General features: G+C 42.4%; 1 protein-coding gene across 8 annotated transcripts in view; it reads left to right on the forward strand.

The window, feature by feature from the left end:
• The first annotated feature begins 14,812 nt into the window (after positions 1–14,812).
• Positions 14,813–24,230, forward strand: part of SSBP2 (single stranded DNA binding protein 2) — a 117,797-nt gene continuing 108,379 nt past the window's right edge. For 2 of the 8 annotated variants that reach the window (XM_083465470.1, XM_083465472.1), the window contains exon 1: positions 14,845–14,996. In XM_083465470.1, coding sequence (XP_083321596.1) covers positions 14,938–14,996 — 59 coding nt within the window. In that variant the 5' untranslated portion in view covers positions 14,845–14,937. Of the gene's footprint in view, positions 14,997–15,460; positions 15,547–24,230 lie in introns of those variants that run through there. The other 6 variants (XM_083465466.1, XM_083465471.1, XM_083465468.1 and 3 more) reach the window with 6 other exon arrangements.

Here is a 24,230-nt window from a genome sequence, read left to right on the forward strand (position 1 = left end):
AGAAAAATATACATTAATGTATCATTTGCTTATTAAAAGGTCCTTAGAAACATGTGTCAAGCAGTACAGACTTTCTGCAACATTTTGTTCAAATATTCTCACAGCAGGCAGCTTACTCAGTCTGAAAATTAATTTGAAGAAACATGACTGACCACTGAGTAATTTTAGCAATAGTTTTTGCTGAACCTTTTGTGGTAAACAATGTTGTTAGCTGAGCAGAAGAGTGACTAGACTTCAAAATGAATAGGCCTACAGGCAAGTACTGAAATACTTCATAGCCCAATAGTATGCTAGAGATTCTTTTATTATGAGTAAAGCACATTAAATTCCTAGGCAGTCACCACACTAAAACACACACACAAGCAGAGAATGAATCCACATTTAATTCTTTACTTCAGATCCTGGAAACTAGGAACATGCTTCTGAAATCTGCCCTACAAAATATTTTACAAATCAAAATGTGTTTTAATACAGTGAAAACCAAAGTATATTGTTATGGGTGGCATGTAACAATATTTCTAAATAAGAGAGTCTATGTTTGAAATGTGCACAGGGCTGTCTTTAGCAACAGTCACCCCCACCCCAAATACATGCACCCCACAACACTTTGCATAGTGTTTTTGCTGCAGCACCAAATTGAAAAGACTTCCCCTTTCCTAAAACCTTATTGGAGCACAGATGTTTCTACTATTCAGGAACTCTGGAATCCAGCAGATTACAAGGTTTCAGCCCTCTCCTCACAGTTTTCAGGGTCAGTTCCAGAGGGTGGCAGGACTGGACACTTCCCAGGGTCCCAAAACAAACAGAGAGAGGGCCCAGCAACCTAAATGTGATATCACTTCCACTTTTCACAAATAATCCAATGAGATCAGCTAAGGAAATTCTCAGCTTGCATGGCCCTCCTCTTCTAGGTTAGAGAGACTCACTAGAGGTTCCTCCTAAATCCTGAAACCAGAGTTGTCTGTATTCCTACAAGTTTGCCTGCTGGTCATCCCAGCTACAAATGGGTATATAGAAAACCAATCCAGCCCCACCCATTGTTCCACCCTTCTCAGTGTTCAGCTCTTCCTTTCTGTTTTACCCGCTATCAGCTTTTCTGGGAAAATACCAAGCTTCTACTCCCCCTCCTTTTCCTCTCCTACTTTGGGAAGACAGCCTGTCACACAAACTCCTGCCTTCCCCTCTCTTGTCTCTCCAACTGCTAGTGTGCAGCACAGTTTCCCCTTCCACCTCCTTATTGCACTTCCACTCCCAAGTTAGTTTAAACATTCTTTGTCCCTGAGTATTTAAGTTTTTGCTGTCCTAAAACCTCCCTGGCATGTCATGGCTAACAATTATTATCATGAGGGAGATATTTATCTAATGATTTTATTTTCTGGCTTTGGAATAATGGTCAAGTGTCGCTGTTAACACAACCTGTCCTGTTAAAATACAGTTGCTTGGGAACCTGCTCTGCACCCACATATTTGCTTCAGAGTCACCTCCCTGCTTTGAGATATTGTTAAAATGCTCCATTCTTGGAATATTGTGTACAGTTCTGGTCACCCCTGTCTCAGAAAGGATATTAAAGAGCTGGAAAAGGTAAAGAACGATTATTGAAGGACTGGAACAACATTATTGTGAGGACAACAACTTAACTTGGCTTTTTAGTTTAGGAAAAAAGGTAAAAGGTAAAAAGAAGAAGAAAAAAAGGTAACTAAGGGAGGAACATTCATAAAATTATGAATGACCTGGACAAAATGGATAGAGATCTTTTTAGAATTCGGGGTTTCAGGGACACCAAATGTAATAAATTGACAGTAGACTCAAGTCAGACAAAAGTACTTTCTCCACTGCTACATGACGTGGTAATAACCACTAGCTTAGAGGAGTTTTTAAAAAAGAAATGTAGAGAAAATTTAATGGCATGTAAGTCTGTTAAAGGTTCTTAGGCCTCTCTCACAATGAGTATTCACTGTGTATTCACTGCTTTCCCCATAGCCACAGCCTTGGATTCCAGGAGAAATCAAGCATGGCTCTTTCTCTCAGCTGCCTAGCCTGTAGCATGCTTCTAGCTTCTAGCTCAAACACACCACTCTGGCCTTGAGGGAGGGGCCCCACCCATTTGCTTTCTGGTACAGAGCCCATACATAACAAACCATACTTAGGGGGCCATTATGGCCTTTGCCTGGTTAATTCAGCAGTTGAATCCAGGAATTGGAAAAGACCCAGATATACAGCCTAACCTCCCCCACAATCTCACAATAATATTGTTTTCATGCCCTGTCCATGAACCTTTCATTTGCCCCAGTGGGAAGCAGGATGCTAGACTAGATGGACTTTTGGTCTGATCTTGCAGGCTCATAAGAAGCTCTGAAAAGAGTCTGTTGCCCTGGCACTGCAGATCTGAAAGGAAGAACCTACTCGCATCTGCCAGGACAGCTGGGGGTCTGCACAACCTGCTTTCCGAAAAGAACAGCCCTGTGCATCAGCCAGGGAATGTGCAGTTGTTCCAGCACTTGCTTTCCTCTTCCCTCATCATATCTTCTTCCTTTTGAATCTGTTTGATTGTGAACCTGCAGGCAGGGTTATTGTTTAGTATCTCTACAGTACTTAGAAAAATGACAGCTGCTAAGTGATGATAATGAAGGTACTGACTTGTCACAGAGCTGGAAAAAGTTCAGTAGCGCCAGGCTCTGACCAGATCATTTGGATTTTTAGGAAATCCAAATTCTCTGCATGGAGACTGCCCTTATGGCAACAGACTCCAGTATTACTTTGACAGTCTAAGGAAAGTGGTCAGAGGGTCAGACATTCCGTTAGGTTTGCTTCATGATACCCTCTCCTCTCTTCTGGCAAACAGCCTCTCTAACCTTCAGAAGGGCATATGTGCACAGAAGCATGCAACGCTATAATCCAGCACACGTTATATCTGCTTTCAAAAATCCAGAATTTCCCCTTGAGAGAGAAAAGTACAGGGAATGGGAAAATACATATGGTAGAAAATGTATCATCAAAATATGCCTGAAAGGGAGAAATGAGATAAACAGCTCTTTAAATCAATCAATTAAACAGTGAACATTTTTTCTTTGTTCATAACAGAGCTAACAGTGCCTTTCGTATTATTGTAATCTTTAATACGGACAATTTAAAAGGCCGTATTTGCATTGGAAGTGGTTAACCACAGTCATGCTGAATCAAACCGAGAGCTGTTTTAAAGGACATGCAGCTATCATGGGAAAAACTGTATGTGGATAACCACATTGAGCAGTTGGCATTGTTTCCAGTAACAACACCACAAAAACTCCTATGATGAATTTCTCCTTTTAAGCAGAGTTGGGGGAAATTCTGCATGGTGCAAATGCAGCAAACTTGCTAAAGGTAAGCTTGTCTAGGTCTGATCAGTGCTTGGACGAGAGACTGCCTGGTACCCCTCTCTCTACTGCTGCCAGGAGTATCATGAAACGAAATTGGAATATAGGGTGTAATATAGTAAGTTAATAAATATGCCATGCTCAGTGGAGATCCAGAAAGTTACAGCTTAGCTTCTTGACTGCATAATGTGTCATTTTTTCACCAAATGGGGAACATTCACAGTTAATAGTTCATCACAATTTATCTCAGCTCTAATTATTCCTCTCCACACACTTCCTTGCAAGTCAACAGCCATCATCTAGCACTTCACACACAAGAGGATAGACTGGTGGAGTGACTCAGCAAGGAAGACAAAAGCCACATTGGTGGTATTCCCTCCCAGCACTACAGCAAAGTGTCTTGATGACGTATTGCTGCTCCAAGGCAGTGGGCAGCTGCAACCGCAGAAGCACTGGTAGCCACAGCAGAGGTGTTATGGGTTAGATTTTAGCAGTGGCACAACACAGTTATATTGGCAGCGGGCCCCTGGTGCCTGGCCTTATGCTGTGCTGGCATCTGTGATCCTCGTGGGATGTCAGTATTACCTTCTGATCATGCCAGATGGCTGAATTGTACATGAAGGGCAGTTCAGTGATTCATCTCCTTAAAAAATAATAATGAAAAGATGCCATGAAGGGCTGAAATTTGGGGCAGTGGAGGAAATGGACTAGTAAATATCTTCCTGTTATTTGACTGCTCAAACTTGACCCCATTAGATGCTTCTGTCTTGCATGGCGGACAAGGCTATCAGTGGCTACAAGCCACGATGACGGTGTTGGAGGCAATATGCTTCTGAATGCTAGCTGCAAGGAATCAAAAGTGTGGAGAGTGCTGTTGAGAGTGCTACTCATGTCCTGCTTGTGGTCTTCCCATAGGCATCTGGTTTTCCACGGAGAGAAAAGGATACTGGAATAGATAGGCCCAGTCTGATCAACCAGGGCATTTCTTATAATGGAGAAGATATGAGTTCACATCTTTTTCTCCACAGATGGAAAAACCGTTGGGGCATGGAAGAGGCCAACTTTCAGAAGACAAACAGCCAGGAAACAGTTAAACAGCCTCATTCCCTATCAATCATCTCTGCTGTGTTTTCATTTAAAAAAAATTGGACGAAGAATTGCAGAACTTTCCTGCATGTGCAGATTGGCCCAAAGAATAGACACAAATATTAGCAGAAGTTGGGATCCAAAGGCAATGTGATATCTTCACCTACAAAACAAAGCTATGGTGTGAGAATTTGATTGCAGATTAATTTTTTGCTTGACTTGTTTGAAAGTGGAACCTGTTAGTATGAAAGGTGAATAGTAAATAGAAAGTATATTTTGGTACAATGTTTTCCTCATTTTCAATTGTATATATTAATTAAAATACTTTCTATACATCATGTAAAGGTACTATTTCAAGGTAACAGAGAAGATTGAACTGACTTGATTTTCTTTCCCAGCACCACATACTGTGATGAAGATGTAAAGGTAGTTTAAAGGCTAAATATAAAATTTAATATAAATAATTAAATGTAAGTGTTGCAAAATAGGTGAGGTTAAGTAACATAGTTTTATGCTAAAATAGATTGTCCATGAAAATTATTGGGTAAATACATTAGGTGTAGACGGGAAGTCATGTATAAAGATATGAAATGCAGAATAATAGAATGGAAGATGATTGATATTGTAGTTAACTGGAAAATTATTAGTGTTTTTTCCTTTGGTGGTCTTTATTGTTTCTATCAACTTGTAATGCAAATTCTACGTTATATTTCTTTTTGAATTTATCAAATAAAAGGGGGGGGGAGAAAGAAAAAGAAAATTATTTAAAAGTGTGTTTTGGGATCTCTAAATCCAGAAGATGCTAACGTTTTGAAGTCTGAAAAACTCTGTTCCTTGGAGAATTAACAATGCACTCCCACCCTGGAATCATGTTTGCTGGGCAGGAGATAAAATCACTGTTGAATTCCGTTACACTGGTGGAATGTCCAACAACACTGATACTGTCAAATTATGCATTGTGATTCTGTTATGTCAGTCATACATATCACTGGTTTAAGCCCCATGGTTGGTGATGGGTGGAGGAAGAGATGCTAGGAACGGGCAGAAGTGCCTGTTAGTATTGCTATGTTATCTCTTGTTTTTACTTGTATTGTTTTGCTTTCTGCTTTGCTGCTGGGAGTGCACGCGATTACAATTAAATTAGGCTGGCGTGTGACCCTGGCATAGCCCTGCGTAGCAACCACTGGCATAACAGAATCAGTCTGTGAATCTAAAACACAAGACTGAGATGATTTCAAATTTATTCTCACCACTTCTCACAGCTTCTTAAAAATTTTGTCACATCAAGCGGGACAAAAACGTCACATGAAGCTGCTGTATGTTTAAACGTGCTGGTTCAGCATGACTGAAATGGCATACCATTGGCATGGTATTTAATTCACAAATGTGAGCTAAATAAATAAGAGAATAACTAGAACCATTTTGCTCATCTCTAATATTTAGTATGGACATTTAATGGTAAAAGGCTCCCTGGGGAACAGAAAACTCACCCAACGTTTGTTTTAGAAAACTGAATAAAGGTTTTTCAAAGCTCTCACCGTATGGTTGCTTTGGCCATTTACTTTTTCCGCTTCAAATCCTACTGCTTGTTTCAGAATCTTTTATGCAAACACAGATTAATAGATTTTAAAAACTGCAGGCTCAGTGAAGAGATTAGTTATCCTAGTAATGATATATTACTGGGTACAGTCCAAATTCTACATTCTGATACACCTGGGCAACCCCAGTCTTGCATCCAATCATAAGCAGCTTCATTTGGAAATCCAGCCACGTTTGGAACTATCCCAAGCACAAAACTAACACAATACCTCACCTATTATATGAGTCAACTGAGGTTATCAGAGGTCATCCTGTATCGTACATCCATATTTGTTTCTGTAAGAGAGAAGGTCTCCCTCCCCCAATAATGCAGTAGAGCCTAGTACAGTGGTACCTCGGGTTACATACGCTTCAGGTTGCAGACTCCGCTAACCCAGAAATAGTGCTTCAGGTTAAGAACTTTGCTTCAGGATGAGAACAGAAATTGTGCTCCGGCGGCGCAGCAGCAGCAGGAGGCCCCATTAGCTAAAGTGGTGCTTCAGGTTAAGAACAGTTTCAGGTTAAGTACGGACCTCCAGAACGAATTAAGTACTTAACCCGAGGTACCACTGTATTCTATTGTGAACAGAAGATGATCAGCTAACTGTTATACTCTAATTAAAATAACTGTGTTGCTAAATGCTCCTGATCAATTGCCATAATTTCTTGGGTAAATCATAGAATTTTAGTGCTGGAAGGGACCCCAATCGTCATCTAGTCCAACCCCCTGCAAAACTGGAAAATTTAACCTTTATGTGAAATAGGCACATTTCTGCATCCACAGCCAAGGCCTATGTATGAAGAAAATTCATCCTGTTCCTCATTGCAGCATTGCAGGCTGAGAGAAGCACATTAGGTGTTCTCAAGGGCTTGTGGGTATTTGTTGTATTCTTATTATTTGAAGTGCTGGCCATCCTACAGCATCTCAGAAACAGCTTTTGATTTCCTCACCCTGATTTTAAAAAAATAAAAATGTTTTCACTGTGATAGGTGGGGCTATTATTGAAATGTAAATCCACAAGCTCTCCCAAGGGTGCTGAACTAGTCATACAATTCTTTTACTATTGGCCTATAAGTCTATACCAATATGATACAAATCCAAGGAATATAGATTCCTCTATGACTACCAGGCAGAAGTGATCAGGGAATGCCCTGTCGTGATTAGGGCATTCTTTGCTTTGTAGTGCCACAAGTTCAGAATGACATGCAACAGATCTGTTTGTTGCACATTCTTTTTGATGCAACCAGTAGATACAGAGTTATGTGGATTATTGGCCAAATCCAATGTAACATTACTTATTTCCTTGAGTAAGGTAAAAGGTAAAGAGACCCCTGACCATTAGGTCCAGTTGTGACCGACTCGGGGGTTGCAGCGCTCATCTCACTTTACTGGCCGAGGGAGCTGGCGTGCAGCTTCCGGGTTGTGTGGCCAGCATGTCTAAGCCTCTTCTGGCGAACAGATGAACGGAAACGCCGTTTACCTTCCCGCCTATTTATCTACTTGCACAGGCGTGCTTTCGAACTGCTAGGTTGGCAGGAGCAGGGACCAATGTAACATTACTTATTTCCTTGAGTAATTAGATGCTAATGTTCAGTGTCTTCTCATGAGAATAAAATGGTGGTTTTCCGCCCCCATTTTTATGCAGTCTAATCATAGTTAACCAAACCATTTCTTTGCCTATTTATCGGAATGGATTTTTGTCTTCCCAAACTTAAGTTTTAGATTTATGGTAATATGATGATTAATATGAATTTAGAATAATAGAATCATAGAACTGTAGAGTTGAAAGGGACTCCTAGGGTTATCTAGTACAAACCTCTGCAATGCAGGAATCTCAGCTAAAGCATCCATGACAGATGACCATCCAGCCTCTGTTAAAAAACCTCTAATGAAGGAAAGTCCACCATCTCCTGAGGGTGTCTGTTCCATTGTTAAACAGCTCTTACCTTGTGTGTATTTTCCCTTCAGGTTGGACCTGTCCCTTTCTATTCAGAATAAAATCCTCTGATCCATTCAGTTTAGCAGCTAACAAGAGGTAGCCATGTATAAGAAATTCTGCGGTTAGAAATATTCAGTGCATTACTATTACAGCATGTTTCTTCCTAACCCCCAGTAGGCAGTGGCTGTCTTAAGTCTTTACTAATAAATGTAAATCTGTTTCAAATGCTTGCTTTGTTTATTTATGTTTCTGAAGACTAAAAAATATCATACTTTCCATAAATGTGTCTAACATTCTAACCAGAAGTAAATCCCTCTATATTCAGCTGGGCTTACTTCCAAGTAAGTGTGCAAGGGATCGCAAAGCAGTTTACACACTTGCCTTAAAATTGTCCTGAATTCAGAATGACTTCCTTCCCAGATAAAATGCATTGATTGGGCTCAGTTACAAGCAAGGTAAGATCCATTGGATACAGCCGAGCTTATTTATTGTTAAACATGCTGCACACCTTCTGGGATCTTGCAATGTATTTTGTTTCAGATGTTACAAAACAATTTGCAAAGGAATTATACATTGTGGGGAAATGTTTTTCATGTTTTCAATGGTTTGTGTTTTGTATGCATTCTTCTTTAGCAAATAATGACAACCAGAATAAAAGATTATAATATCTTCCCAAAGCTTGTAGTAGTCTAAATTTGTTCATTCTTTATTTGATACATCACATACTGGTCTGGCTGATATTTCAAATTGAAGCAGGTTGAAACCCAGAAAGTTTAATTGCAGTTGTAGAACCATAAACTAGTTCAGGCTCACTGAAGTGGAATGGTATGTGAACCTTAGCAAGCCTTTTCTGAGTTTTCTTCTGAATCTTTTGTTCGTTTATCGCTTTGGTGGGAAAAATCACTGCTGGGGCCTCAGAATAGTTGAGGGAATAGCATCAGTAAGGGGCGTAATATTGAGATAGCAAATTGGAACGTGATAACTTGCAGAATTGCATCCATTTGGTAACAGTGATTTGCCTTTATTATAAAAAAGGACAACTGAGTTGTCACACAACTTGAAACTGAAGGGGAAAAGTTCACCTCCAGAGATACTGTTGAACAAAGAGCAGCAGCAGCTCTGTGGGTCAGCATGATATGTTTTATAATCATCCATATGGAGGTGTTACAAATGAAAAAAACCTCACAGACACAGATCCCATGTTGCTGAGCCTGCACCAGATCCATTCACCACTCTTTTCCACTCAATGTACCATTCATGCACCACACGCCACTTCAAAGAGGCACAGTGAAATCTGAGTAGCCACCCCTAAAACTAGCAGAATTCTTTTCGAACAAAGACTTGCCATAGAAGAAACCTGAGTACACTGCAGGAAATTGGTTTGGGGGCTGGTGTTAATGTCCTGGTTTAGATAGAAACAGGTTAGACCTAAGAAGAGCCCAGCTGGGTCAGCTAAAGGCCCAACTAGTCTAGTATTTTGTTCTCATGGTGGCCAACCATATACCTCTGGGAAGCCTGGAAGGAGGACCTGAATGCAGTGTCCTGTCTTGTGAATCCCCAGAACTGGTATTCCAGACATACTTGAGATAGTACATAGCCATCAGAGCCAGTAGGCACTGATAGACTTATCCTTCATAAAGCTAATTTTACTCATTGTTTATATCAGAGGTTTTCAACCTTTTTGAGTCCACAGCTCCCTTGGCCAGCTACATTCTTTCTGTGTGAGCTCAGGAGCCCAGTTATGTAATCCCTTGCTTGCAGAGCTGGGAGTCTCTCACCCCTTTTCAAACACCCTCTACTGTGGAGTGTTCTCTCAGCCGCCTCTCCTCTCTCTTCTCCTTCAGAGTCCTCTGAGCAGTTGCAGCTGCCCCCCCCCCCGGTCTCTGAGCTGCCCCCCTCTGCCCCAAAGAAAGGTGCCTCCTCACATTGCCCCACAGGGGCCTGGGAAGCACCCCTTGGCTAGTCCCAGAGGCAGCATTCACCTGGGGAGCTTGTAGCCAGGGTTGCTGCAACAGACAGCTGTGCAAGCCTTGGGGAGGCAGAGACACATGAGGGCATCAGAGGAGGGAGGGAGGAAAGAGGGACTGAGGCCAGTGTTGCCCATGGCACCCCTGACCAGCATTCAAGGCACTCCAGGGTGCCATGGCACACTGGTTGAAAACCATGGGTCTATATAATTTTAATAGGATATTTCTGTTTGATTGTGCTGCTTAACAACAACAACAACAACAACAAATAATTGCCTACCCCAAAGCACAGGGGTAGGTTGGGGGGGGGGAATTAGATAGATTCCAGTTCCATAAATTCCCTACTCCCCTCTTGGCTGCCATTAAGTGTCAATGATGGCTTCCATAAACCAGTCTTTGTAACCCTTGGCAAACTGGCAATCAAATAAATCTAGTACCATTGTTTCCCACTCTTTCCTATATCTTTCACTTAATGGGTGGTCACTGGTGGAGGAAGAGGAGTGCGGGGGGAGCGCACCGCCCCCAGCAGCGCAATCCCAGTGAGGTGCCATTGTGGCTGCTCCCCTCACCCGCGCTGGGCACCACGCCCCCACTGGCAGCGTGTCACACCCCCAGGACATGCACCATGCCCCCAGGAGGTGCATCACACCCCTTCGGGCGACACGCCATGCCCCCAGGAGGCACGCCAGCCCCGTCCCTGCCTGCTCTCTGCCCCCCAGTGCCGGAGCATGAAGCTCTGCCACTGTGGGTGGTATAGGTATTAAGTAATCCATTTGGCTTTATGATATGTTAGAAGCCCTATTTTCCCTTGCACCCCTTCCAAATCTAAAATGGATTTATTGATACATCATACTCTGTAGAATATAGGGGCAGTATGAGCCTCTTAGCTAAATTCAGTTAGGTATAACGTCCCATGGGGGACGCAGGTGGCTCTGTGATCTAGCGGCTTAGTCATCCTGGCCACATGACCCGGAAAAATTGTCTGCGCACAAATGCTGGCTCCCTCAGCCTGTAAAGCGAGATGAGCGCCACAACCCCAGAGTCATATGCGACTGGACTTAACTGTCAGGGGTCCTTTACATTTTTATAACGTCCCATGTAGTCATGGGTTAACTAGACAATCGTACACAAAAAGGGGACACTCATCATTCTGTTACAATATGAAACAAAATCATCTTATTGTGTTACTATGAGCCTGACAGGCATATACCTTTGACTGGCTTTGAAGGCCTCTCTCTTTTCATTGGCCTTTAGAGGACAATTTATATTGAGCTAATGTATACTTGCGTGTCATGACCCATGACCTGCAGACCTTGCAATGTGTGATGGAGGAACTGGATGAGGATCAGGCTACTTCCCTGGATAAGAACTACAAGTTCCTTCTTTGGGGCCCTTCCAGTTGGACGGTACCACGCTGCCACCATGGTGGAGCAGAACCATTGTGTCCCAGCCACACAACAGCCAAAGATGGCAAGATAAGGTGAGGGTAGCCAGAGCCTCCAGGTCTGATCAACATCTTTTGCCACTTCCTTAAGAGAATATTTAACCAGTTGCCACCCCCATTGCCCTGCCACCAGCAGTTTCAGGTCCTGTTCTTATCTGTTCTACCTGTTTGCCATCCACTTCCAAATTTCAGGAATCCAAACTACAGGCAGCTGGCTAGCTGGGGTAAATTATGATAGTGTAATTTACCTGTATTCCAAACTTAGTTCAGGTGCAGGTAAGGACTAACTCTGTGCAGCCCTAGCTGAGCCCTGGCTCAGTTTGGAGAGGCCAAGCTCTACCAAATCCAAACTCTGAGGTCCTGCTGGATCTTAGGTTTAGATTGTGCTGCATGCCAACTTTCCCCCCTCCCCAAATAAACAAAAGAAAATATTAACATCCCCAACCTCTATAATTCCATTGTAGGAAAAATACTGTAACCCACAGATCATTTCAGTTGCTCTCCTCTGTACCTTTCTGCAGCTCTGTGATATCCTTTCAGAGATTGGGTGACCTGAATTGTACACAGTTTTCTAATTGTGGCAGTACCAAACAGTTATCTAATGACACCCACATCTGCTATTCTGTTGCCTGTAAAACCCAAATTGAACAGATCCTTTGGAGCTCTTCATAGTCTGTTCAGGATTTAATCATCCTGAATAATTTGGTCTTGTCTGCAAACATATCTACTTCACTGTTCTACATCTACACCCCTGCCTTAAAATCATTTAGGAATGCAAAACAGCACCAGTCTCAACACATGACTTGAGGGATCCCACTGCTTACTTCCTTCCATTGTAAAAACTTCCCATTTGTTCCTTCCTCACATTACCTTGTTTTTAAAACCTGTTACATATCCGGCCATAAGAGGAACATTCTCTTACTTCATCACTGCTAAGTTTTCATAGAAGCCTTTTGTGAAGTACTTTGTCAAAACCTTTTGAAAATCCAAATATATTACAGTATGTCTGTCAGTTCATTTCTATCTAGTTGTCTATTGACACTCTCAAATAATTCTAAACGATTCAAAATTCAAAAGCCCCAGACCCCTTTGAAGGCATTCTATGGGTTCTAACTCAGAAAGGCAGCATCATGGTTGCTTGTTTGCTTTTAACAGTTCTAGCCTTTTCTCCTGTTTTATCTGAGGCAGAACTTAGGCTGACAGGACTACAATTTCCTGTCCTCTATTCTTCTTTATGTATAGACTCCTAATCCTAATTCCTTCTTTGTAATTTGTGAAAATTATGGTTCTGCTGACACACACACACACACACACACACACACCCTGCTAGTGAATTTTAATAACTTTTATATTTTTTTGACATTGTATCATCATCATTGACATCACTATATCCCCATATCACACATCCATACTGGCTATGTTGTAAAATATATCACAGTGATGAATAAACTCAGAAACATAGCACAGACTTCCCTATCCTTTTCCTAACTTGATTTCCTAACCCCACATAGGAGTGAGCTGATTTTAGTCTTGTGTGGCCTACTCTTTTTGATGGAATCCCTATAGCCCACTGCTGCATTTTAAATTTACAAAGCAAGAGTGCAAAGTCAGAATCTCTTAACAGTTAAAGCATAACTAATCTGTGGTATGCAATCCTTTTGTATGAACTCTTACCTAAGAACACAGGAGCCACCTTGTAGAATACGACCCAGATTCCTCTGTTCCAGCATACTTTGCCAGAATCTCAGCTACCAGGAATTTTTAGGAAGTCCATTAGAGAAACTGACCTGAAACTGGTTAGAGTGGTCTAACCTTCTTCCCACCATTGCTTAAAACACACATGAACCACTTTCTTTACATTGTAAAAGTTGTGATATGGATCCAGAAAATGCTGTGCCTTGAATGTTGGTTCTGTGATGACTTGGAAACACCCTTGATTTTTGCTGTTGGCAGCAGGGACAGTTATGAGGTGTGTTTGTATAATGAACTTCAAAAGTCTGCATGCAATTACTATTAGAATCTGTGTACTGGATTTGGGATTTTACAGCAACATGTCCCTAGGGAATGTTGTGGATCCTGGAGATGCACCCAGAAGTGACTATGGAATGCATGGAGGTCTCCTATTAACACAACATGGGTTTAGGAGGATCTGTAGCCCCATGCCAGAGCTCCCTTGGATCCATAATTTTTAGGATGCAATACTCCTCCTGAATGTATTAGATGAAGACTGGCTTTGTGTCATTTGATTATTATTATTTGTCAGTTCCAGGGGGGATGTAACACTTGGAATTATTGTGGTGGTAGTAGTCAAGGTCAGGGCATTTTCCTGCCTGAGGTGAGGTACAAGTAGTATGGGGAATTGCAGGCGGGTGGGTGCAAAAGCCAACTAGACCGCCAGTTGATTTTTCAACACTGGTGAATGCTTAGCACCTTCCAACACACCTGAGGCCAGCAGGCCAGCTAAGGGGGGTGACTTTGTGATACACGCATCTCTGACCTTCAATATTTCACTTCTGCTCCCCTCCCGATATATCTGCTGCCTGAGGTAGTCACCTCACTTTGCTTAAGCGCAGGGCCAACCCTGGATATTTGTGTTTGTTTGTGTGAGAGACAGACAGACACAGAGAAAGAAGCAGAGCACTCCAACCAACCATAAGAGTTTCTTTATTAACCGAAGGCCGTAACAATGAGAGACCATTCACCTATTGACTTGACTATTGTGGCAACATGATGATGTTTGCAAGCTGCTGGTTGTGTGTAAGTTGGTTTTGCAGGGACTCTCGTGACTGACTGGGGTGGGGGAAGCGGGCAACCTGAGGCAACCTCTGCTGCAAACAAGGGCTGGGTGTTTGTACTGCTGGGTTTGGCGGGCGGGGACCCGAGGGGCCCTGCGTGCCTCTGGCTGTGGGTGAGGAAGTGGTGGTGGCGGCGGCGGGTCCTCTTCTTTGCCACACGTGGGCTGTTGACATGAGGAGGTTGAGACTAGTGGAGCAGCTGCGAGAGGCGGGTAACGTTTCTGCTCTGAGCAAAACGGCGAGGGGGTGCAAGGGGGAAGGGGGTGCGATGCCGTCGAAGCGAATATCCCGCCAGTTCAGCGGGTTTCAGGACGGACGGCGAAGGGGGCAAAGCCGCCCGCGCGGCATGGGCTGAAGAAAGCCTGAGCCTCCCTCCTCTGCATTGTTGCCGGCTGCCGAATCCAGTCCGCAGTTTCCGTCTCTCCTCAGCAGTCTCCGTCTCTGGCAGCGGCGGAGGGCGGCTAGTCAAGCGCACGGAACAGCCAGTTGTTTAAAATCCTTCTAGAACCGTTTCTAATTCCCCCTTGCGCCGGGGAAGGGAGAGCGGGAGGGGGAGGAGGAGCCGGAGGCTGGTGGGGGGAGGGAGCCAGCGGAGAGGGAGGAGAGAGCAGCCTGTCCTGGTCTCCGCCTGTCAATCACGGCGCGGGAGGTGTGTCCGAGCTCGCGGCGGGCCAATGGCGTGTGTGTGTGGCGGCGTCTCCATGGTGACTGGGCTGTTCCTGGGGAGGCTGTGATGGGTTGACAGGTGCGTGACAGTCGGAGCTCTCTGCAGGCATGTACGGCAAAGGCAAGAGCAACAGCAGCGTCCCGTCCGACAGCCAGGCCAGGGAGAAGTGAGTACAGCCCGCCGGACCGCACAGCCCGACGGGGCGGGGGAGGTGGGCGCGCGGACGCCCCGCGCAAAGTAACTTTCCCGCTTGTGGCAGAGGGGGGCCCTCGCAGGAGCTCGCGGGGGAGCACAACCCCGGCGCGGGGAAAAAAAAACAGGAGGGCGGGGGGGGGGTGTGATGCCACAAGTAGGGGTGTAGGCAGGAGGGTGAGTGTGCGTTTGTGTGTGTGTGTGCGCGGCGGCTGCGCGCGCGCGCGGCCGCGTGTGTGGTAAAAAAGTGAAGTGCGCGAGACCCTCCCGGTTCAGGCAGCGGCAGGGGGTAGCGGAGCCTCTTGCGAGGGGGGTGGGGCCGGGGCGCGGGGCGCTTCCCCTCAGCTCGGGCCGCCGGGGAGCGGGCAGGACGAGGCGAGGCGGGACGTGCCCGAGCCCCTCGCCCGCCCCGGACGCGGGAGGACTGGCGGGCGGGCGGCGGAAGGTTGTAGTTCTCGGGCTGTGCGAGGGGAGAAAGTGGTTGAAGTCGGCGGTGTAGTGCCTCAAGCCTCGGGAGGCTTAGGGTAGGGATTAGTATTTGGGCTGGGGAGCGTTTCCCCGTGTTTGTGTTTTCCTTTCCCCTCGCTCTGCCCGGGTCGGGCTGTTGGGGGGGGGGGAGGATGGGGACGAAGATGGTGTTGGAGTAACTTTGGTAACAAAAGAGTCTGGGGTTGTGTGCTGGTGTAAAGCTTCCGCTGGGGAGGCAGAAACAGAAGCCTCGTTGCGTTGCCTGCTAACTCCACAACACTCAACGCTCTCCCCTCTCTTTATTATTATTATTATTATTTAAATCGAGACCTAGTATCTTTCTTCCCCCCCTCATTATTTCATACAGCCAGGAACTGTTTCAGCTGGTGCATTCTGGCCTAGGTTTGGCGGTAAAAGGGTACTATATGCTTTTAAATGAGAAAACGACTGCAATAGTTTGCAGGGTTTTTGTTTTCTAAAAAAGAAAAATGTGTGTATAAAGGGCTGGGGTAGGAAGTGTTCTGAGGCTGAAAGGTGAATTCGGGTTGTTTGTCAGTAAAACTGAACATTCTGTAATGAGGAGAGGAAAAACTTGGACCTGGGTTTCCAGAAGAATTGGGACGTAGTCCTTTTTGGGGAGTTGCTGAGGGCAAAAGTAAATGGGTGTTGCTGTGTTTTAAGTCTGTTACAGTGTTAATGAAGGGAAGACACCCCCCCACCCCACCCCACCCCCTTACAGGAGAGTTATTACTTCCATTGCAGTACCTTGAGTCACCTGCTATGAAGACACCAAAACTTAAAAAAGTACACAAAGTCTTGTTGTAAACAGTGTTCACCTGATCTGCAAAATTGTAAACAATGCTACACACATTTTTGTGTTCTCTTGTAGTAAGACATTTCATTCTCTTCATCTTGTTGTGTGATTATTTTTACCAAAGAATTGGTCAAAGAGAGTACATTGAAAAGTAGTCTTAACAAATTCAAAGTAAACCATAATTTATAGGGGTTTTTATGTGAGTTTCCTTGTGATTTAAAGTTTTCATTTTGCTCATTGGAAGTTAGTTATAATTACAGTTTTCATTTTCCTCATTGGAAGTAGTAGAACACAGAGGGGAGCTGGTCATGAAGCTCGGTCCTGTTGCAGATAGCAAAATATAGTACCTAATACGGCAAATAGTATCATTCTCAGGAGTACTCCTCCTGTACAGAGGCTTGGTCATTGCACTCGTCACCTTCACAGGCTTAGGGTGAGGTTTCTGAGATCAGGGACCCCCAGCCAGAAAAGGTTTTGGTATACATTGTCTTTAAAAAATGTTGACGTACATAACTTTGAAGCTTCACTCAGAATGAGAATGTGCTAAACATGACTGGGAAGTTTCCCTCAAGGCAGTTTGTGCTGAACCTTCACCTAGGTTTTCCTTGCTGCAACCTTTTGAAGAAGAGAGTTACTTCCTGATTCCAGAGACAAAGAAGCAGGCCACAGAGACTTAAATCATTTGTCAGATATTTGATTTTGGCATGTCTAAGTCTGTGTGGAGAAAGGGACACAAAAACTAATAGTGTGACTAAAATGTTAAACAAATGGATGAGTTACATAAACTTAAACCAGAGAACCAGTTAAAACAAAGCATTTAGAAACTCTCTCACCCGTTTATGTACATAATACAACAATACATTTCTTGGCCAAAGTTATGTACAGTAGCTGGATTTTTTAGTTGTGATTATTGTATTTCTTCAAGTTTGTAAACTATATTGCCGAGTAGGTTGTGTGGGAACAAATGTAAAAAAGGGCCCTGGTGTAGACCTCAGCTGTGTTGATGGTTCTTGGAAAGTTTGTATGCATCTGAGATGCTGTAATGTTTGATATTTTTTCTACTCTTAACAAAGGCATGCTCTAAGATAGGACACTACGTGAATAACTGTTTAGTTATAGAAGACAAACTAGCTACACTCAACTGTCACCAAGTAATAAGTACCCTTTGAAGTGAAGTTTAGGGAACTGCTAGATGGTGCTATTTGATCTAAATACATTTGTCGCTCCATTCATTACAGCTTGCAGCAAAGGATCTGTATTCCTCTTGTACAGTTTGCCTGGTCCTATGCAATATTTTAAACTAATAAATCTGAAAATACTTGAGTGTTATGTCCTCTTTGTTGGGTAAGGATCGTAGTCTAGAATTTGGCAGGGGGGATCGTTAGATGCTTGATTCTTTTGGATATTGCTGTATATGCAATTATATGTACTGTTTTTTTCTTTGATAAATCTATAAAGCAATGTTGCTTTTTATTATAGTATTTTTCCACCACTGTACAATTTTAACCCCAGTGATATGGTTCTATTGAGAGCAGTGATATCAAAATAGAGGTGGGAGGGAAGAGAGAAACATCTTTCTGAGCTTTTTATACACTAATGATGTTCTGAACCACAAGCATGATTGGAGGTTAAAAAATTGACCTGAAACATTTAGTTTAGAAACAATTTCTTTTAAATAGTTACTGTATATGTTTTGCTGGAAGAGTATGATGTGGCTATATACTTTGAATGCATTTATCTTTCTGTATGAGTATTTGTAGGCTGTATGTAAACATTACACATGGCTTCAATCCAGGTTCCAATTTTGCATTCTTAATGTCAGTTGACCTAAATGGAATATATATGCTTAAATGGATCCAGGATTACAGAAGGTGAAAGTCAAATTCTATTCATGTTGACTCTGAAATTTTGTTTAATGGGGCTTACACCCAAGAAGCTGTGTTTAGGTTTGTATGAAGATTTGGGTGCTGGGAATCATGTTTCAAGATACTTGTAAACTGCAATTTATTTGCTTCATCAGTTCAGGAAGAAAATTGATCAAAAACCTCTCTTAAATAGTATTCAGAGCATTTATATTACAGTGCTGTTAATATACAATGTAAATACACAAGCGAAGTTCTACAGCAGGAGAGGGCAGTCTGTGATCTTTCAGATGTTGCTGGACTACAGTTGCTGTCATCCCTCAGTTTCTGGGAGTTGGAGAGGGCCACACACAGGTTTCCCATGCCTGTTGTACAGTGTGAGCCTGTGGCACTATAAACCTGATGAAAGTGAAGGTTTATATGTCAGTCAACAAGACTGCGTATGTTTTGGTAGTCTTTAGATTGGAAACAATGGATTTGGCTTTCTGTCCAGTAATTCATTTTGGGAAATATTTGTTTTTCCTATGCTGACTTTGTTTTAGGAAGTAAGTGTATTGAAGACATCAGATGGTGAATTTCTATGTTGGAAAATACTATTTTTCAGCTTTTACAAGTTTTTTTCGTGGTAGATAACTTTTTATTCTTTCTGGCTCTAGATTGCAAGGGTGCCATATGAATGTTTTGATTTGTTTTAAAGAGTCACTTATGCATATAATTTCATATCCTGTATGTAGTTCTACTATGACTATATAAGGAACATTCATTTTGTGAAAAAGAAAATATATAGCTATGCTGAAGGAGAAAAGGTTCACTTTGATGACTAAAGCTACTATAGTAATAATGGCTGTGGACATTTTTCTAAATTCAGTATTTCTCTTTCAACTGCTTTGATAGTAATTTTTAACGGGTGTGTCCCAAAAGATGGGTTAATTTTAATGAGGTGGTAGAATCGACAAGACATTGCTGAAATAAAATAAAATAAAATAAAATCTTCCATTTCTTCTAAAGTAATTTCAGAGGAGTGTGTCAGCAATTGCAAGCTGCCAAATTTGGTCCAATGTAAGAGGCCTTTGGAATAGGTTATATGACTGCTAGTCAAATGAATACTAGTCTTGTCAAGAAGAACACAAAGGCCAGCTTTGTATGTATATATCTCGTCTTAATAATCTAAGATATGGGCAAGCCTTGTGCCTGCTGTCCCTTTTCTCCTTCCTTCTTGGTGTGCTGTGATTAGCCCAGGAAGTCTTAGTTAGCTATCATTTCCCATATGGATTCAATTGGGAATTATGGTTGCCAGGATTTGAATAAACCAGGATCATAAACTGTGGTTTGAATTTGATTTAAGATCTTGTCTTGTTTTGATCCTGGTAAATATAGTTTACATAGATGCTGTAGGAAACTATAGTTAATCATAGATACTTGAGTCAATGGCAGCATGCTCAAGAAGAGAAGGGGTCTTGTGAGGATGGGATGGTCAGACAGAAGGCTCATGCATATCAAGACTTAATTAGCTGAAATATGTGTGTTTGAACCAGGTTTAATCCTCTGAAAACTGAATTATCTAAAACTGTGATGTCCTGGCTTTGTTGTAATTTTGGTTTTAATGACATTTTTATTAATGTTTTTATGTAAACCATATTGAGCTTTGACAATGGCACTATAAAGCTGAAATAAAGAATAAATGGAGAGTCCGGCAACCTCTTCCCCCTGAACATCTATGTGACTTTGTCTTGTTTTGTGACAAAATGAAGTTGGATCATATAATGAGAGACCCAGTACTTGTTTTGATAAGAGGCCATCCTGGCATGCAAGTATGATGTCTGGAATTTGACCTGTTTTGGAGATGCCTGTTCTTCTGCTGTCTTGAAAGAAAATGCTTTTCTACTTCTTAAAATACAGCTTCTAGAAAAGGGTTGTCAGGAAAATGGGGGGGAGGGGGAATGACTTGAATATATTTCCTGCTTCTGTTGCTAAACAGTTAGAGGTATTTAGCTAGGGCACAGTACAGAACACATGATGTGGTCCCTGCCCAGAGAACTTAGAATTTGCACTGTTGCTGTGAGTTAGGGCTTATTATTTGCACGTAGTTTTGAGTTCCTGCTTCTTCTTTTAGAATGATTGTGGATTTAAAAAGATTGTGTGTAGTTTGGCTCTGAATGTTTTCCTCGGAGAATACAGTGAAGCTTAAAGTTTATGTGTGAGAGAATACCAGCAGCTAGTGGTTTCAGAACTCGTGTCATACAGTCTGTTTCTAGTTAGCAGCCTAAGAGGCTCTCTTCTGAATTGACTTAAGTTTTGGGAACTCATATATGTGTATAACATGGGTTGACTTCTATACCATCCATATGTGCTAGGTTCTAGTATATAGGTGTACTAGCTCTGACTATATTGTAGCAGACAGTTTCTCTTAGCCTTCTTATAGGTAAAGGTAAAGGGACCCCTGACCGTTAGGTCCAATCGTGGACGACTCTGGGGTTGCGGTCCTCATCTCACTCTATAGGTCGAGGGAGCCGGCGTTTGTCCGCAGACAGCTTCTGGGTCATGTGGCCAGCATGACTAAGCCGCTTCTGGCGAACCAGAGCAGTGCATGGAAACACTGTTCACCTTCCCGCCAGAGCGGTACCTATTTATCTACTTGCACTTTGACATGCTTTCGAACTGCTAGGTGGGCAGGAGCTGGGAGCGAGCAACAGGAGCTCACCCCATTGCAGGGATTCGAACCGCTGAGCTTCCGATCGGCAAGCCCTAGGCTCTGTAGTTTAGACCACAGCGCCACCCACGTCTTATAGCCTTCTTGTAGCCACTTGTAAATAGTGTTCAAAGTATGAAACATGCCTCTGAGCAGCCTTACAACATAGCTAGCAGAATGTGGAGTGTATTGCATTGGTTAGTTCATAGAGCACAACCCAAAGATGGAGGGCTTTTCTTGATTTCAGAAGCCAGACTACGGAGGTGTTTATATCTATGACCAGCACAACAGATGCCTTTTCAGTGTAGTTCAATTGCTGCTGTTTAATCATAAATAGTTACTACTCTTGTTATAACAATAGTACTGGCTACTTGAGGGTTTACATGACCAAACACTGGGGACAATCTGCTTCACTGTTGTTGATTTTTTTAATGACTGCAAGCCCTTTAACTTGTTATTAGCCTTCTTTGTAATCAAACCTATATTTTAGTGTATGGAGTCCCAAAGTGTCTTACAAAGCCAAAATTAAATAAATTTAAAATATGCAATATGCTATAACACTTTTGCCTATCTTCGCTTGATACTAGCCATGTAAGATAATAAAACAGTAGGTTAGAGCATTATTTATGAACATGAATAAGTTGCCAAATTACCTACACAGCCCTCTGTGTGCAGGCTCTTTTGAGTTGGTAAATGTTCTGATACAGAATCAATGACTCGTTAACAAGGCAACTTCATAAGCAGGGCTCTGTATATGGGGGACTCAATGGTGTGCACCAGGACTGCTGGCTTATAACTTTTAAACTATTTCTTGCCACTATACCTGAAGCTGGAAACTAAAAGCATGGTTTTGAATTGGAATATACTCAGTCAAGGTAGCCAAGATGAGGGATACCTTTCTTTGGAAATGACTGTGATGCTAATAATGAAACCGTTTGCTTAAATTTGATAATCTGTGCACAAGTTCCTGGAAATAATACGGCTGAAATCCTAAGTATGCATACTTCAAGGTAAGCCTTGTTGCAATACAAGTAAACAAGATTAGATTTTTGTTGTAAAAGTGCAGATAGAATGTATCGTATCCATGGTCATGTACCTCCATTGGGTCAGTGCATCTTTCTGTTTACTAGAAAGTGGTGGTTCAAGCCCACCCAGGGACCGTTGAGAGCAGGATTCCTGCATTGCTGGGGATTGGACTAGATGACCCTCGGAGTCCCCTCCAACTCTACAATTCTATGATTCTATGATTAAATAATAGAGATCAGTGAATGAAGAATGGAAGCAGCAAAGTACAGTGGTACTTCGGGTTACAGACGCTTCAGGTTACAGACGCTTCAGGTTACAGACTCCGCTAACCCAGAAATATTACCTTAGGTTAAGAACTTTGCTTCAGGATGAGAACAGAAATTGCGCAGCGGTGGTGCGACAGCTGCAGGAGGCCCCATTACCTAAAGTGGTGCTTCAGGTTAAGAGCAGTTTCAGGTTAAGAATGGACCTCCAGAACGAATTAAGTTCTTAACCCGAGATACCACTGTACTGGAAAAGTAAGCTTATGTAAAATTTAAAAGTACTTCAAAACAAGTAACGACATTAAAGTAACTTATACGACACGTTGTGAGTCTGTTTACAGTACTAAGGTTAATATGTCAAGCTTACCATTTTCCTATCTGCTAAAGTTCTGGGGAACATTTTAAGTGTATCTGCAACTCATGTCTAAATATGTGTTTCCATTTCCTATGTTGGTATTTCACCTGTAAAGCTGTGTTAGAAATTAGCCAGGCACCAGGCGCGACCACGTGGAGAGCTCTGGATGCCAGGTTGGCAACTGGGGAAAGCAAAATGTCACATAGAGAAAGATCTGAAATACTTTCACTGAAGCCTGGATTTGTTTTATTCTGACTGTTTTATTTGATGTTTTAATGTGTTGTATACTGCTTTGAGATTAGTTGTTTGCAATATAAAGCGGTATTGAAATAAATAAGAGCAGCAGCAGCGACACCATTGCAAAAAAAGTGGCACCTAGACATTCCATTGTGGTATCTGTAACCTAGGTTTAAGGTGCTATTTGGTGATTAAATTATATATCTGAGTTTCTAATACTGTTGTAAAGTCTACACTGGCTGGAATGTACATTCAATTTAAATTTTGCTGTACCTAAAGGCCCACATTTACAATGTGGGCATGAGCAGCTCGATGCTACTCTTCAGTATTGTGTGCAAATATTGTCTTGCTGACTGCACAAAGAAGCAGTTCTCCTATACTGTGATAACAGAATGAAAAGTTGAAATTTAAAATTACTTGTCTAAATTCCTCTGCTGCAAAAGATTCTGGTAACACACAGGAATTCCCGATTCTACTCTGTAAAAAAGCTAGAAATTCTACTAGCTGTTCCTGGGGTGGTTGATGGGGAAAATTTGGAAGTATTTTTGTTCTAAAATATCTCTTACTAGTCATGTCTTAATGCAAGCAGGTTTATTTGGCAACAATACCTCTCTTCTATGTAACTGTGAAAGAAAAACATTCTCCCCTATTTTGCAACGGCCCTTAGAAGCACCCCTCCCCATTTTCACAGCTGCTTTACCCATAAAACCAACTCTGCATAAAAAAACCCTTAAACGGTGAATTGGCTCACTATAATAAAATGAGCGTGTCTTGCAGCATGAACCACAGGTTGTAGATTTGTTCCTGCTAGCATGCTTGTTCCTCAGTTTTGAGCTGTGATCCATGAGTCAAAACAGTTTATGTGCAAACGCCTTAAGTTGTTTGCTTTTTTGTCTCCATTCTTCCCTTCATAACGTTTCTATTTTCCATGCTAGTGGGAAAGAGCATCCTTATGCTATTCAAACCTCACTACTTCAACATTGTTTTTTTCTGTATGTGCATATTTTATTATGACAACAGGGAGCAAACTGTTGGTGTTTTTGATTCTTTTCCAGTTTAGTTCTAACTGAAGTTGTTCCAGTTTTGGTTCAGGCCAATACAGTTTAGTTACAAGTTTGCTATATTTCAACCAGTTCAGTTTTTAGTTTCCATTGGGAAATGTGGACATTATTGACACTACACTGATTAAGGTCAGTTGATGTCATCATGCATAATGTTATTTAGTCTTGATACTCAGGGTTAAACATACTATACAGAGAAGCCTCAGTCAAGACAGAAAAAAATCCATTCTTACAGGATTTTGGAACTGGGGAAATGGAAATAGGAAAGGAACAATTTGAGATGATGGGAGAGTTGTTCCCCAGTTAAACTTCCATTATCATGCACCTACCCATCCACATGTTGTTACCCCTCCCCCCTCTTTTTCTATTCCTTATAGCTACCTGTCTCAGAGCATGAACAGAGCGATGCTGTCTGGGTTGTGTGAGACCCTCC

The sequence above is a fragment of the Podarcis liolepis genome (genome assembly GCF_965112155.1).
Source record: "Podarcis liolepis genome assembly, chromosome: 11".
Classification (NCBI taxonomy): domain Eukaryota; kingdom Metazoa; phylum Chordata; class Lepidosauria; order Squamata; family Lacertidae; genus Podarcis; species Podarcis liolepis.